Below are 13,046 nucleotides of genomic sequence, written 5' to 3' on the forward strand. Positions count from 1 at the left end.
TGATCAGCAAAAAGGCCAGCACGACCCCAATTAAAACCACCCAGATGTTCGTGCAACATCTGCTCGCAATGCAACTCGTAAATGCCAAGGAGAACAACGGCGCTGACTCTCAGGGCAGCGCGTAATAGGACGGCGACCTCGCAGTTCGATCCTATGCTCTGCGCACCAAGGATCGGCAGAAAGGCGCAGGAACCTCAGCTGCGCCCTCTCCCGGCCGCCGCCTGGCCGCTTCTTCCAGATCGCAGGAGGCACCTCCAGAGCCCAGCCTCTTGCGGGGTGGAGCCCCGGAACGCCGCCCCGCGCCCGCTTCCTCCCCCGCTCCTCCTGTCGGGTCGAAGTGGGAGGATCCCGGCAATCCCCATTGCTCCCTGGTCTCTTTCTGGAGGGGAGCGCAGCTCAGCGGCTCCTCGGAGATGGGGATGGAGTGGCGGGCGCGCGTCGCTGCTGCCTTCTGCCTCCTTTGCGCTGCTGGATCCGTCCGGGCAGGAAGACCACCGTCAGGTGCTGTTGGAAGCGGGGCGGGCAAAAGAGGAAGTTTAGCGGTGTTGGAGGGTGTGATCGTGCAGGGAATGATCCGAGGCGTCCCGCGGCTGTCGGGGAAAGCCCAGAAGCAGGACCTGCCGCTTGCAGATAGATGGGGAGCGGGGAATTCGGGACGGGTACGAGTTTGGGAGCTTGGGATGCTAGCAGTGCCTCTCCACTCCCCACCCCGCAAAAAGAAACCCCAAAACCTGGCTGCCCCTGCGGGTATTTTGTACCGCAACCCCTATTGTCCCTGACCATTGACGGGGTCCACTGGTGTAGATGGGAGATGCAGTCAGGTAGTTTCTGGAGATCGCCAGGTTAGGAAAATCTACTTGTGAGGAGTTTGCAGGGTGAATGGAGTGCAAATCAGGTGAGCAGAAGGATCCAGGTGCCTTTATCAAGAACTGTTGCCTGCAGAAGGGAGACTGCCCAGGACTGTCCGGAGGTCACTGCGGTCAGGTAGCTTGAGGCCAGCACCCCAAGCAGCGGGTTTAATCCTATTTGATTAATTTTGCAAACTGCTCTGAGGTATTCTACAATCAAGCGGCATATAAATTTCATAAGGTCTGTGAGGTAGTTTGGGGTGTCATGGGAGGTTAGCAGGGGGTCAGTTATTAAATTCATTATTAGCTCAATTGCAAAGATATTTAGGATGGTTTGGAGGTCATCCTCAGAGTGTGCACACACTGTGTTGTCATCAGCATAGTGAATGGTTCACTTTGACAGCCATTGTTATCTGTGATTGTTGCTGTCACATTATCATGGAGGAGTCGGATAGTGTTCACAAATTTATCTGGGCAGTCAAAATTGGCCTCCACAGTCACTTACAGACTCACTTTTAAAACCGTGTTTATGGAAGACAATCTTACTCGGCTACAAGTGATCGCCGAAGAAGAAGAAGAAGAAGAAGAAGAAGGAGAAGAAGAAGAAGAACTCAATTGGCATAGGTCTTTGTAGGATTTCTGCCTTGAATACCAAAATGCTCAGCGCATTACATTGCAACGGTGCCGTTTATTTCTTCAATCCCTTTGTAAGAATGCCTAAATATCCCTTAAGTTAGTTTGATGGTGTTAATCCCTTTAAAATGGTATTATTGTACATGGGGCGTTGATCTGCTGCTAGTTTTTCTAACAGGGTTAAGCAGTTAAAATTAGCGACTGATACATCTCACTCTTCTCATTGTTTCCGTCTAAAGCATTGACTGATGGTGCTAACACTTTCCTATTAACTCTTTGGCTTTCAAGATGGCATGAACGTCCTTTTCATCGTTGCTGACGATCTGCGGCCTGCATTGGGCTCTTACGGCGACCCAGTAGTGAGATCTCCAAACATTGATCAGTTGGCTTCGCGCAGCGTTGTGTTCCAAAATGCTTTTGCACAAGTAAGCAACACAACATTATGTAAACTTTTGCCACTCCCTCTGTTTCTGGTGCTCAGGTTGTGTCACTTTGTGTAGACAAAATGTCTACCAACCCATTATATTCATATGTTGGTAATCTCACGTTTCTCTGCTGACGACAATCTGCAAGGCCATTTACAGTTTCCCCCTTTTTCATATGGCAGGTGTTGACTAATCCTAAAGGATTAGTCGTAGTCATGGAGAATGGAGTTATCCAAGGCTGTTCATGATTTTTGCCTCAATGTGTCTTCGTACAAACTGGCTGGGCAAAGGAAAATGTGTCACTTGATGCTTAAATATCGGTTCATTGTGATGTCAGGTGGCCTTGGTGAAGACTTGATGTTTTCATCCACAAAAAATGTTTTTGATTTGAGTTCCTACTGAAATGAGGCTGCATTTTAATGTTGTATTTTAATCTTGTTTTTAAGTTGTAGTTCAATTAATTGTTTTATACCTGGTGTTAGCTGCCCTGAGCCCGGTCTTGGCTGGGGAGGGTGGGGTATAAATAAAATTTAATAATAATAATTTAATAAAAAGCCGTCCCTGTCTGTCAAAGGTAGGCCATAGGGTGGCGGGTAGGGAAGGCAGGGGTCTGGCCTCTTCGCGGGATTGGCTCAGATGTTCAGGAGCACTCAGTGGTTTGCCGCTGAATAGCAATTGCTGGAGTGGGGGAGGCTATTATTGTCATGTCCTTGAGGTGTCTTAGCAACCAACAAAGATGTTGAATGTTCCTGCTTCAAACTGATAGTGAAGGCCACTTGATGAGAGACTACATGCTGTCCTATGAATCTGCTTGCTTGCTTGCTCAGATTAGTACCAGAGAGCTACTTTACACTGAAGTGGACTGTTTGCCTTTAGAGCTCAGTGTTGTCCACTCTGGCTCACATCAGCCCTTGGCCTTATTTCATGCCAGTGGCAAAGGAAGGAAAAACTGGGAGGAAAAGGGGTGGCAGAGAGAAAAAGAGAGAAGCCCCGGCTGCTACTGGATCTTTCTCCCATTCGCAGTCAGCATCTAGGCTCCAACAGATTCTCCTTGACAGAACGTGGTCCTCAAAACAGTTTCTGTGTCCTTTGGCAGAGAAAGGACTGTCCCTTCAGCCTTTGCCTGGAGCTATCAGGGACTGAACCCTTCTTGCATTCAAAGCATGTGCTCCACCAGTGGTCCAGGGCTGCAGGAGGTCAAAGACTTGTTGCTATTTCTGCAGGAGAGTCCCTGCCTCCGGCATCCCTGAGCCAGTCAGCATCAAAGGGATGATTCTTGGCCTCTGTGTGCTCCAAAGGGAAGCATTTAGGAACACCAAAAGCACAAGGGGCTTCCATTCCAAGAGAATGGTGAGCAAGTCATGTTACATACAATGCAACTTCATGGAAAACACAACTTAAGTCACTCTGAAAGAAGCTACTGGAGCCCTCCAAACCATTTGCCTATGCACATGTATAGAAAACAGCTGAAAGGCAACGTATGGGATCTGTGTGGATCATTACAATCCATCCCTTGTTGTAAAAACTTAGAAGGTTGTATAATCTTAGTAGGGGGTGCAGCTGGGGTGTAGCTGTGACTATCATGAGGGGATCTTGCACTTCTGAATTTGCCACCACACTATTGTCTACCACTGAGCTATGGCCTTTGTCTCCTTTCCCCTCAGCAAGCTGTCTGTGCCCCAAGCAGAGTGTCATTCCTCACTGGCCGGAGACCTGACACCACCAGGCTCTATGATTTTAATTCCTACTGGAGAGCGCATGCAGGAAATTATTCCACGTTGCCGCAGTACTTCCAGGAAAACGGCTACATCACCCTCTCCGTAGGGAAAGTGTTTCACCCAGGTAAGCTCTGAACTGGAAGGATGAGATCTCTGCAGAACCAGATTTTCCGTAAGCCGAGTGGCTTTTAGAATTTGGAGAATTAATTTGAAAGGATTCCCTCACTCCACTCCTGGACATTTATTCTGCTGCTTCTGTTTTTCAGGGGTTTCATCAAACCATAACGATGACTATCCGTACAGTTGGACCACCCCTGCTTTTCATCCCTCATCCGAAAAATACGAAAACACAAAGGTGAATGGATGCTATGGCTAATTATTTCTACCATTATTAACTGGGCTGCACTGCTGGTGTGCGTGGCTGATTCGCAGAGATATGGAGGCTACAGTGCTGTGCCTAGTTAACTTGGGAATTATCTTAATTGAACTTAGTGATATTGCCTTCTAAATAGGCGTGTGTAGGTTTGTGCTACTGGACAAGTCTTGCTTTCAAGGACTTTGCAACCTAAAGCCAGTAGTGCAAATTTAAACCAAACTAGACTTTAATTTTTGTTGGCTTTAGCCAACAATAAAGCTTTTGATTTATTTATAACCAGCACCCACATACCCATTGTTGCTTGGGAATTCTAAGAAACAAAGAAACAACAGTTCAGTTTCTAAGTCAGTGGTTAAAATCAGATTGAAAGGTTAAATCTGCCATCCTGATTTAAAATGGCATCCAGCTGCATCCAAACATAGATTAAGAAAAAACCCTTCTCCTTGATCCCAGGAACCATCATAAAAAAATGGATGACAATACCTTAAGGAGCCCAAATGCATGGCGAACAAACAACTTTCCAAAATATATAGTAGATGGGTTATAGTGTGTTTATCATTTAAATGTTGTACTGTGCATTATCGTTTTTAATGGTTTCTAAACTACATGGAGAATTCTTGTTATATGGGTGGTATAAAAATGGAAAAAAGGAATGAAATAATAAGTAAAGAAAAATAATTTGTATTCTGCCTCTCCCCGAAACATAAATTTGTGTTCAAAGTAGCATACAAATTCAGGTCTAATCTAACTGTAAAGTAGAAATACATTGGAATGAGATGAGGATAAGAAGGAGTGTATGTGCACAATTGCAGCTACAGTTAAATAAAGCTTGGAGATAGCTGGGAATGAAAATTAAGAAGATAAGCCAAAGTCCATGGGGAAGGGTTAGATTTTGAGGAGGGCTTTGAAGAAAGAGGGGAGATGAGATATATGGGAAAATGACTTTGGCAGGTTATAGGGACATATTTTTGTTTACTCACGGGACCATTAAGAAAGTCTTCATAGATGAGTAGCAGAAGTCAAAGTGGTGTGGGCAGGGGCAGATGAAGGCCCCAAAGACCCTCCCAGCTGCACAAGCTACCCATAAGCAATTTGCTTGGGGGTGGCAGGTGCCAGACGTTCAACAGGGAACATGCTTCCATTCCATGGCAGGACCACTAACAGTGACTCTGCTGAAGACCTAAGGGATAAGGCAAAGATATCCGGAGGGTATCAGGAGATCCTTAAGGTATCCGAGTTCCAAGTTGTTAAGGACTTTGTGAATCAATGCAATAGGCTTGTGTTGATTTCACTGGGACTTTTTGCCTTGTGATTTGTTTTTGGTCCCAGTGCCCCTCTCAGGAGACTGTTTTCTTCTTTTAAAGGTTTGCAAAGGGAAAGATGGAGAACTTCACGCCAACCTTATCTGCCCAGTGGATGTTTCAGAGATGCCCGAGGGGACCTTGCCAGATATCCAGAGCACCGAGGAAGCAATTCGTTTATTGAACATTGTGAAGGAGAGTAAGAGCAAGTTCTTCCTGGCTGTTGGGTATCACAAACCCCACATTCCATTCAGGTACCCCCAGGTAAGGAAGCCTGAATAGAAGAACCCACCTGAAAGAAATGTGCAGTCCTAGACAGTTGTTCTAGATCAATGAAAATCACATGGGGTTTGGCATTTGGTTGGCCAAAAATGGTTTGGTTGCTTGACCCTCTAGATCAAGTATGGGAAACTGCGAGGTGGACAGCCAATGGTGACTTATCTCTCCCATTTGACCATCCGAATCAATGCTAGCGAAACTGAATATGCTGCCTTTGGCAATGCAACAGGGGAAATTCCTGAAAATACAACTTGTAGAGAGACTATGCCCCTGCGGACAGAGGCAGATAGAATCAGTCATGCATGTTCTTTTGCACTGCCCCTGGCATCAGACAATCTACGTTTATAATCAGTTGGTTGTTAGTAGGGAGTAACATGCAGAGGAATGGAAAGTAGCCTTCCTTATGTTTTCTCAGGATGGGGATAAGATGGAGATATTAGCCAGGTTTCTGCAACATGCAGCGAGGGTTTGCGAATGTTATACAACATTAACTCAAGTGTTAGATGCAGGTTTTGATGAGTGATTTTATGGTATGTGCCAATAAAGGTTTGAGAATTTGAATTTGTGTGGGGAACTGGATCCGGTCAATGGGTTGGAGCTTTATCTCCCCGCACCCACAGGGACCAATTTTCACAGGTGGGTGATGCAGTCAGTGGCTCCCGTGGGTGGAGATGCCATCTAGGTGGGGTTCTTCAAAGTTCTCCCTAGTCACAACACGGCTGCTGCCACATGCCAAACACAGCATGCCGCCTGGTTGTAAGAACCACTGCAGAACAGCAGTAGAAAACCTGCAGCCTGTTTTCGTTTGCAATCCTTGAAATGGCTCTTCTGAAATCTCTGCTCCAGGAATTTCTCAAATTATACCCCTGGGAAAACATCACACTGGCCCCTGATCCTGATGTTCCTAAAGGGCTCCCTTCTGTGGCCTACAATCCCTGGATGGACATCAGGCATAGGGAGGATGTTGCAGCACTGAACATCAGCTTCCCTTATGGGCCAATTCCAGAAGACTTTCAGGTAGGTGACATATTCCCTTTCTCTGCACTTAGCTGAAGTGCAAGTCAACGATCTGGCTGCTCTCTGCTCCAGGTTTTACAGGTCCCTTGGGCAAGGTGCAATTCTTGGGCCCCCTGCTCCCTCCCTTTGGGAGCCTATATCCTTATGACCACCAGCTGCTGCTGCTGCTCCTCTTCCTCATCACTGCTTCCACCTATTTCCTTGCAAGGTATAGAGCTGCTGAGCAAGCAGGCGGCAACACCCACCTCTCTTGGGCATCAGCACGGTTGTCTGGACCAGAGTGAGAAGTAGAGGCTCACGCAGTGCTGGACAGGAGGAGCAGGCCCAAGGGGCGTTCTTGTCAGCCCTTGCTGGGCTGCTGGCCTTTGGCAGATGCCCAAGCATGCAGATCCTTAGTGCTGCTCCTGGATCTCATTCTGATATGGGAGTAGGGAACTTGGGGGATCCTTAGCTTTTGGGGTTTGCTTTATGGCAGAACGTTGCAGGGCATGCTTCAGATTTGGGGGGAATGCGGGTGGCACCAGTCACAAAGTAGCTGCCATGGTGGCGGCAGGGGTAGGTGGGCATGTGACATAACACCAGACAGGGACCGTGTCATAACATGAAATTGGAGACACAGCTGCCCCGCAACAGCCTTATGCTTGGCATAGGAAAGTCAGCTACGACCTGGTTGGTCCTTATTATGGAGAGATAACATAATATTGATCACAAACACACAGAGCCTCTGTTGTGATCTAATAATAGACAAAAGCTCCTTATTAATACTGGGATGGAGCTACTTGTGTCCCTTCCAGATATTGCGGGACTACAACCACCATCAGCCCCAGCCAGCATGGCCAATGGTGAAGGATGATGGGAGCTGTATTCCAACACCGTTCAGTAGGTCACAGCTTCCCTAACCTTGGTATAATAAGTTGGGCAAGTAGGTTGCAAGCAGGTCTTCAGTGTGAAAAATACCCTGAGTCCTTATAGATGCTTTTTAGATAGTCCTTATAGATAGTCCTTGGATGCTTTTCTAATTTTTTTTGCAGCGGCAGATTCGTCAGAGCTACTTTGCATCTGTCTCTTATGTGGATACGCTGGTTGGGAGGTTGCTAAGTGCCCTAGATGACATGGAACTGTCCCACAACACAATCGTAGTGTTTACCGCAGACCATGGTAAGTTGTCTTGTTGACATATTAATGCAGAGCTTTCTAATCACTGTGTCGTGACACGTTATTATGTTGGCTGCAGTGTGTAGCTGTGTTGCATGAATGTTCTTCCCAGGGCTGGAAAGGGGTTAGTTAACCTCTGGTTTGCTGGTAAAACTGAATCACTGTGTAGCGAGATGATGTCTGTCTAAAAAGTGTGTCACCAACATGAAAAGTTTGGAAATCAATGGGTATCAGTGGCTCTTAGTCATGAAGGATGTATAGTAACTGCCTCCAGGACCAGAGATAGTTTACCTCTGAATACAAGTCACCTAGAATCAGGATTAGGAGATTGATGCTGGACTTGGGTTTGTGGGCTTCCCATGGGTTTCTGGTTTGCCACTTTGAGAACAGGACATGGGCTGAATTGGCCACTGGCCCGATCTAGCAGGGCTCTTGCGTTCTTACAAAGAATTGGAATATTCATATATTGCAGGGGTGGGGAACTGTTGGCTCACCAGATGTTGTTCAACTGCAACTCGAATCAGACCCAGCAAGCATGGCTAATGGTCAGGGATGGTGGAAGCTGCAGTTCAGCAACATCTGGAGGGCCAAAGGTTCCCTACACCTGTTATATGGCATCACCTCTTTTTTTGCTGGGTCAGGCTCTTTGTTCAACGCAGGGATGGGGAACTTGTAGTCCTTCACATGTTACTGGACTACAACTCCCATCATTCCTAGCCATTTGCCAGGCTAGCTGGCGCTCATGAGATTCGGAGTCCAGCAGCATCAGGAGGGCTACAGGTTCCCTAACCTTGGCCTAGCCCAATACTGGCAGATATATCCTTTGATGCAAGTTCCACCATCCCTGGCCATTGGCTGGCAGGGGCTGATAAGTGCTGGGAGTCCAATAACATCTGGAGGGCCGTGGGTTCCTCATTCCTGGTGCAGGTCAAGTGTCCAACTCTATATGAGGCAGTTTGCTACTTTCCTGCACGTTTTATTCACATACGACGTAGGGATTTTTTTTTTAATTAGGCAACTAATGTTGTAATTAATAAATGACTAAGTTAAAATGGCCTATGGGGGGAAATGGGAGTTCCCCAAGGGTTCCTCACCAATCAGGTAAGTGGCTGTTTAACAAGCTTGTTTTTGTGGGTTCTGAGATAGTTGATTGAAGAACCTTAGCATCTGCTTTACCAATGATCATTTGTGTTGTCCCCTCCCCCCCCCAACACATAGATGATGCTCTTCCCTTGATGCTTCTTGATCTTGTCTAGGCTGGTCACTGGGCGAACATGGCGAATGGGCGAAATACAGCAACTTCGATGTCGCGACCCGGGTGCCACTAATGTTCTATGTTCCAGGAATGACAGTCCCCACCTCTCACCTGGGAGAGAGGATTTTTCCTTTCATCAATCCCTTCACACAGGTTTCAAGCCCCGTTGCACAAGGTAAATCTTTAGAGTTTAATTAATGATGTAAATATTTGGGCTGCAACATTTAATTGATTATTTGGTTGACTCGTTTTAAAACAAGCAAAGCAACAAACCGTTTGGTCAGCAACGAAGGTGCCCTGGTTAAGTGGACACATTACACACATTAATGTTTTAAACGTACACACATTAATGTTTTAAAATAAAAATATTTTTCTACAAAGCATTGTAGATGTTAAGGGCCATCTTCAGAGGCATTTCACTCTCTTTCACAGGAAGGAATCCCTGTTCCAAGATGATGCGTTGTGTTTTGTTTCAAAATTATTATTTTACTTATGCACATTTATGCCTCTTTAATTGTTTTACTTAATGACAGCACAACCTGATACGTTTTTCTACTCATCCGTAGCTGTTGTGTGTACCGTTTTAAATACTGGATTTTTTTTACTGTCCTTTTCAAAGTGTCGTAATTACTCAAAGCAATGCCATATAAAAATCCAGCATTAAAACCTAGCAGAACAGAGCCATAAAATGCTCACGAAATCCCATAACTACAATCCAAAAGCACTAGCAGCAACACAGTTCAATTAATGATAGCATATTAAATACCTGGGTTGCTTTTTGAAAAAATCAAATTTGTTTCAACTTTTCAAATACTACAATGGCACAATGTCAGTATATAAGCAAATCACATGATACAGAAATGCTTAAACATTTGGGTGCACACACCCACACACCCACACCCACACCCACACACCGACGGTTGTTAGTAAAAAAGGTAAAGGACCCCTGACAGTTCAGTCCAGTTGCAGATGACTCTGGGGTTGCAGCGCTCATCTCACTTTACTGGCCAAGGGAGCCGACAGGCAGTTTTTCTGGGTCATGTGGCCAGCATGACTAAGCCGCTTCTGGCGAAACCAGAGCAGTGCACCTTCCCACCAGAGCGGTACCTATTTATCTACTTGCACTTTGATGTGCTTTCGAACTGCTAGGTTGGCAGGAGCTGGGACCGAGCAATGGGAGCTCACCCTGTCACGGGGATTCGAACCGCTGACCTTCTGATCGGCAAGTCCTAGGCTCTGTGGTTTAACCCACAGTGCCACCCTCCCAAATACATTAAAGGTAAAGGTACCCCTGACTGTTAGGTCCAGTCACGGACGACTCTGGGGTTGCAGCCAGCGCTCATCTCGCTCTATAGGCCAGCTCCCATTGTTCAGTCCCAGCTTCTGCCCAAATACATTAGACGACTGGAAAACATGAACGTGACACCAGTAACAATATAAAAGCAACCCTTGAACTTTGGAAATGGCTTTCCCTTTTCACATCACCATTTGAAGTGAAGTGACCCAATTTCTAGAAAGTTGACATTTCCTCTCTGTTTTGCCTTCCGCTGCTATGATCTATTCAGTTAACTTGCCCAGAGTTGCAAAGACCCAGGACTGACATAACCATTGAGTTAGAACAGGGAGTTTACTGGACACCTGTAATTAGTTTCCTCAGGTTTTTATGGGAAGAAGTCTTGTTTTACTTTTGAGCTGAGAGATGCAACTCATTGATTTTTTGCGGAACGCTCAGATAGTCATAGAAACACTTATTCTGCTAGTACTAATTTAGCAGCAGCAGGGCTTACTTCTTAGGCAGTAGGCATGGCTTTTCTTTCTTTTTGCAGTATTTAATTAATTCAAAGCAGCTGGACGTGATCTGCTGAACTCTTTGGATGTTCTCTCACCGTTTCCTTAATGCTTCCTCCCTCCTAGGCAAATCCGGAGAAATTGTTGAGCTGGTGTCCCTCTTCCCGACGCTCGCTGAGCTCGCTGGATTAAAAATCCCCCCTGTATGTCCCCAGCCTTCATTTCTCGTCCCCCTGTGTGCTGAGGGGCAAAGCTTGCTGCGTTATTTCCCATCTATCCATGGAGGCCAAGGAAACAACAGCAAAGGAGCAAAGGGTTCAGATCCTCCAGTTGCCTTCAGCCAGTATCCCCGCCCAGGAGACACTCCGGATTGGAATTCTGATCTGCCTCTGCTTAAGGACATAAAAGTGATGGGTTATTCTATACGTACTGCTGACTACAGGTGTACGCTGTGGCTTGGGTTCAACCCCAGCAACTTCACAGTCAATCTGAACGACGTCCACGGAGGGGAGCTGTATTTCACAGCGAGTGATCCCAGTCAAGACCATAACAAGTACAGAAGCGACATGCACGGCTCCTTGGCCAAAAAGCTTTGCAACGTCTGGGAGCACAGAATTTGGGGTTCACGTCCTCTTCTGTAAGACATTGCTGCTCAAGTAGTAAAAGACATACAGACCTTTGCGTTATACCCAAAGACGTATCTTGAATTGTAGCAGCTCTTGGAGCCAAATCTAAAATGTGTTGTGTTCTTGTGTACCAAAGAAGTATTCTTTAGTTCTTTAGAGAGCCAGTGTGGTGTAGTGGTTAAGAGCGGTGGACTTGTAATCTGGTGAACTGGGTTCGCTTCCCTGCTCCTCTACATGCAGCTGCTGGGTGACCTTGGGCCAGTCACACTTCTTTGAAGTCTCTCAGCCCCACTCACCTCACAGAGTGTTTGTTGTGGGGGAGGAAGGGAAGAAGATTGTTAGCCGCTTTGAGACTCCTTAAGGGGAGTGAAAGGCAGAATATCAAATCCAAACTCTTCTTCTTCTTAATAAAGATCCCCCCTTTGCAATGACCATTGAGCTATTGAGTGACATCTTTTCTGAACTCGACTAGTAGTCTTTTAAAGGCATCTAAGCTAGCGGACACCATTTACATTTTATGGCAGTGAATTCTGCAAATCAATCTTTATATTAAAAATTTCTGCACCCCATCTTTCCATAAACACCTTGTATGTATTTCCTGTCCAAGATTTGCTGCCATGTGTGAAGCAGCATTGAAAAGAAGGAGGTGGCAGTAGTAGTAGTGGGGAGGCTTCTGTGAAAAGGTAAGTAAAACACATGCACACAAACCTTCTTTTCTTTCCCTTGAGTCCACGGCCAGTCAGTTTCCTTGGGTGACTGAATGCCAGTAGCTGAGGAACACGAGTAAGGAGGGTCCCATTGCTCTCAGGTCCTGCCTGTAGGCTTCCCATAGGATGCCAGACTAGATGGGCCTTTGCCTTAGAATCATAGAATCATAGAGTTGGAAGAGACCACAAGGGCCATCGAGTCCAACCCCCTGCCAAGCAGGAAACGCCATCAGAGCACTCCTGACATATGGTTGTCAAGCCTCTGCTTAAAGACCTCCAAAGAAGGAGACTCCACCACACTCCTTGGCAGCAAATTCCACTGTCGAACAGCTCTTACTGTCAGGAAGTTCTTCCTAATGTTTAGGTGGATTCTTCTTTCTTGTAGTTTGGATCCATTGCTCCGTGTCCGCTTCTCTGGAGCAGCAGAAAACAACCTTTCTCCCTCCTCTATGTGACATCCTTTTATATATTTGAACATGGCTATCATATCACCCCTTAACCTCCTCTTCTCCAGGCTAAACATGCCCAGCTCCTTTAGCCGTTCCTCATAAGGCATCGTTTCCAGGCCTTTGACCATTTTGGTTGCCCTCCTCTGGACACGTTCCAGTTTGTCAGTGTCCTTCTTGAACTGTGGTGCCCAGAACTGGACACAGTACTCCAGGTGAGGTCTGACCAGAGCAGAATACAGTGGCACTATTACTTCCCTTGATCTAGACGCTATACTCCTATTGATGCAGCCCAGAATTGCATTGGCTTTTTTAGCTTTGATGCAGAAGGGCTCTCACATTTCTATAACCCCAAGCTCTAGTGCAGTGGGAGAGTGAAATGAGCCTCTCTCTGTCTGCTTTCTGTGGTGCACACCTTGCATAGTTTTATAAACCACTCTCGTGTGATCTTTCCTGGTCACTTTAAAAAAAA

At 46.2% G+C, this 13,046-nt stretch overlaps 1 protein-coding gene across 2 annotated transcripts; it reads left to right on the forward strand.

The window, feature by feature from the left end:
- Window positions 1-319: 319 nt before the first annotated feature.
- IDS (iduronate 2-sulfatase) lies at window positions 320-11,481 on the forward strand. 2 transcript variants are annotated; one of them, XM_053374000.1, is made up of 9 exons: window positions 320-501; window positions 1,770-1,906; window positions 3,571-3,748; window positions 3,891-3,979; window positions 5,365-5,565; window positions 6,427-6,597; window positions 7,629-7,755; window positions 9,009-9,182; window positions 10,922-11,481. In XM_053374000.1, exons 1-9 carry the CDS (start codon window positions 414-416, stop codon window positions 11,434-11,436), a joined length of 1,680 nt encoding a protein of 559 aa, XP_053229975.1. In that variant the 5' UTR covers window positions 320-413; the 3' UTR covers window positions 11,437-11,481. The 2 variants fall into 2 exon arrangements, with proteins under 2 accessions (XP_053229975.1, XP_053229974.1); XM_053373999.1 differs by lacking the exon at window positions 320-501 and adding an exon at window positions 514-747.
- Window positions 11,482-13,046: the final 1,565 nt, after the last annotated feature.

This window comes from Podarcis raffonei, chromosome Z, assembly GCF_027172205.1.
Source record: "Podarcis raffonei isolate rPodRaf1 chromosome Z, rPodRaf1.pri, whole genome shotgun sequence".
In the NCBI taxonomy this organism is placed as follows: Eukaryota; Metazoa; Chordata; class Lepidosauria; order Squamata; family Lacertidae; genus Podarcis; species Podarcis raffonei.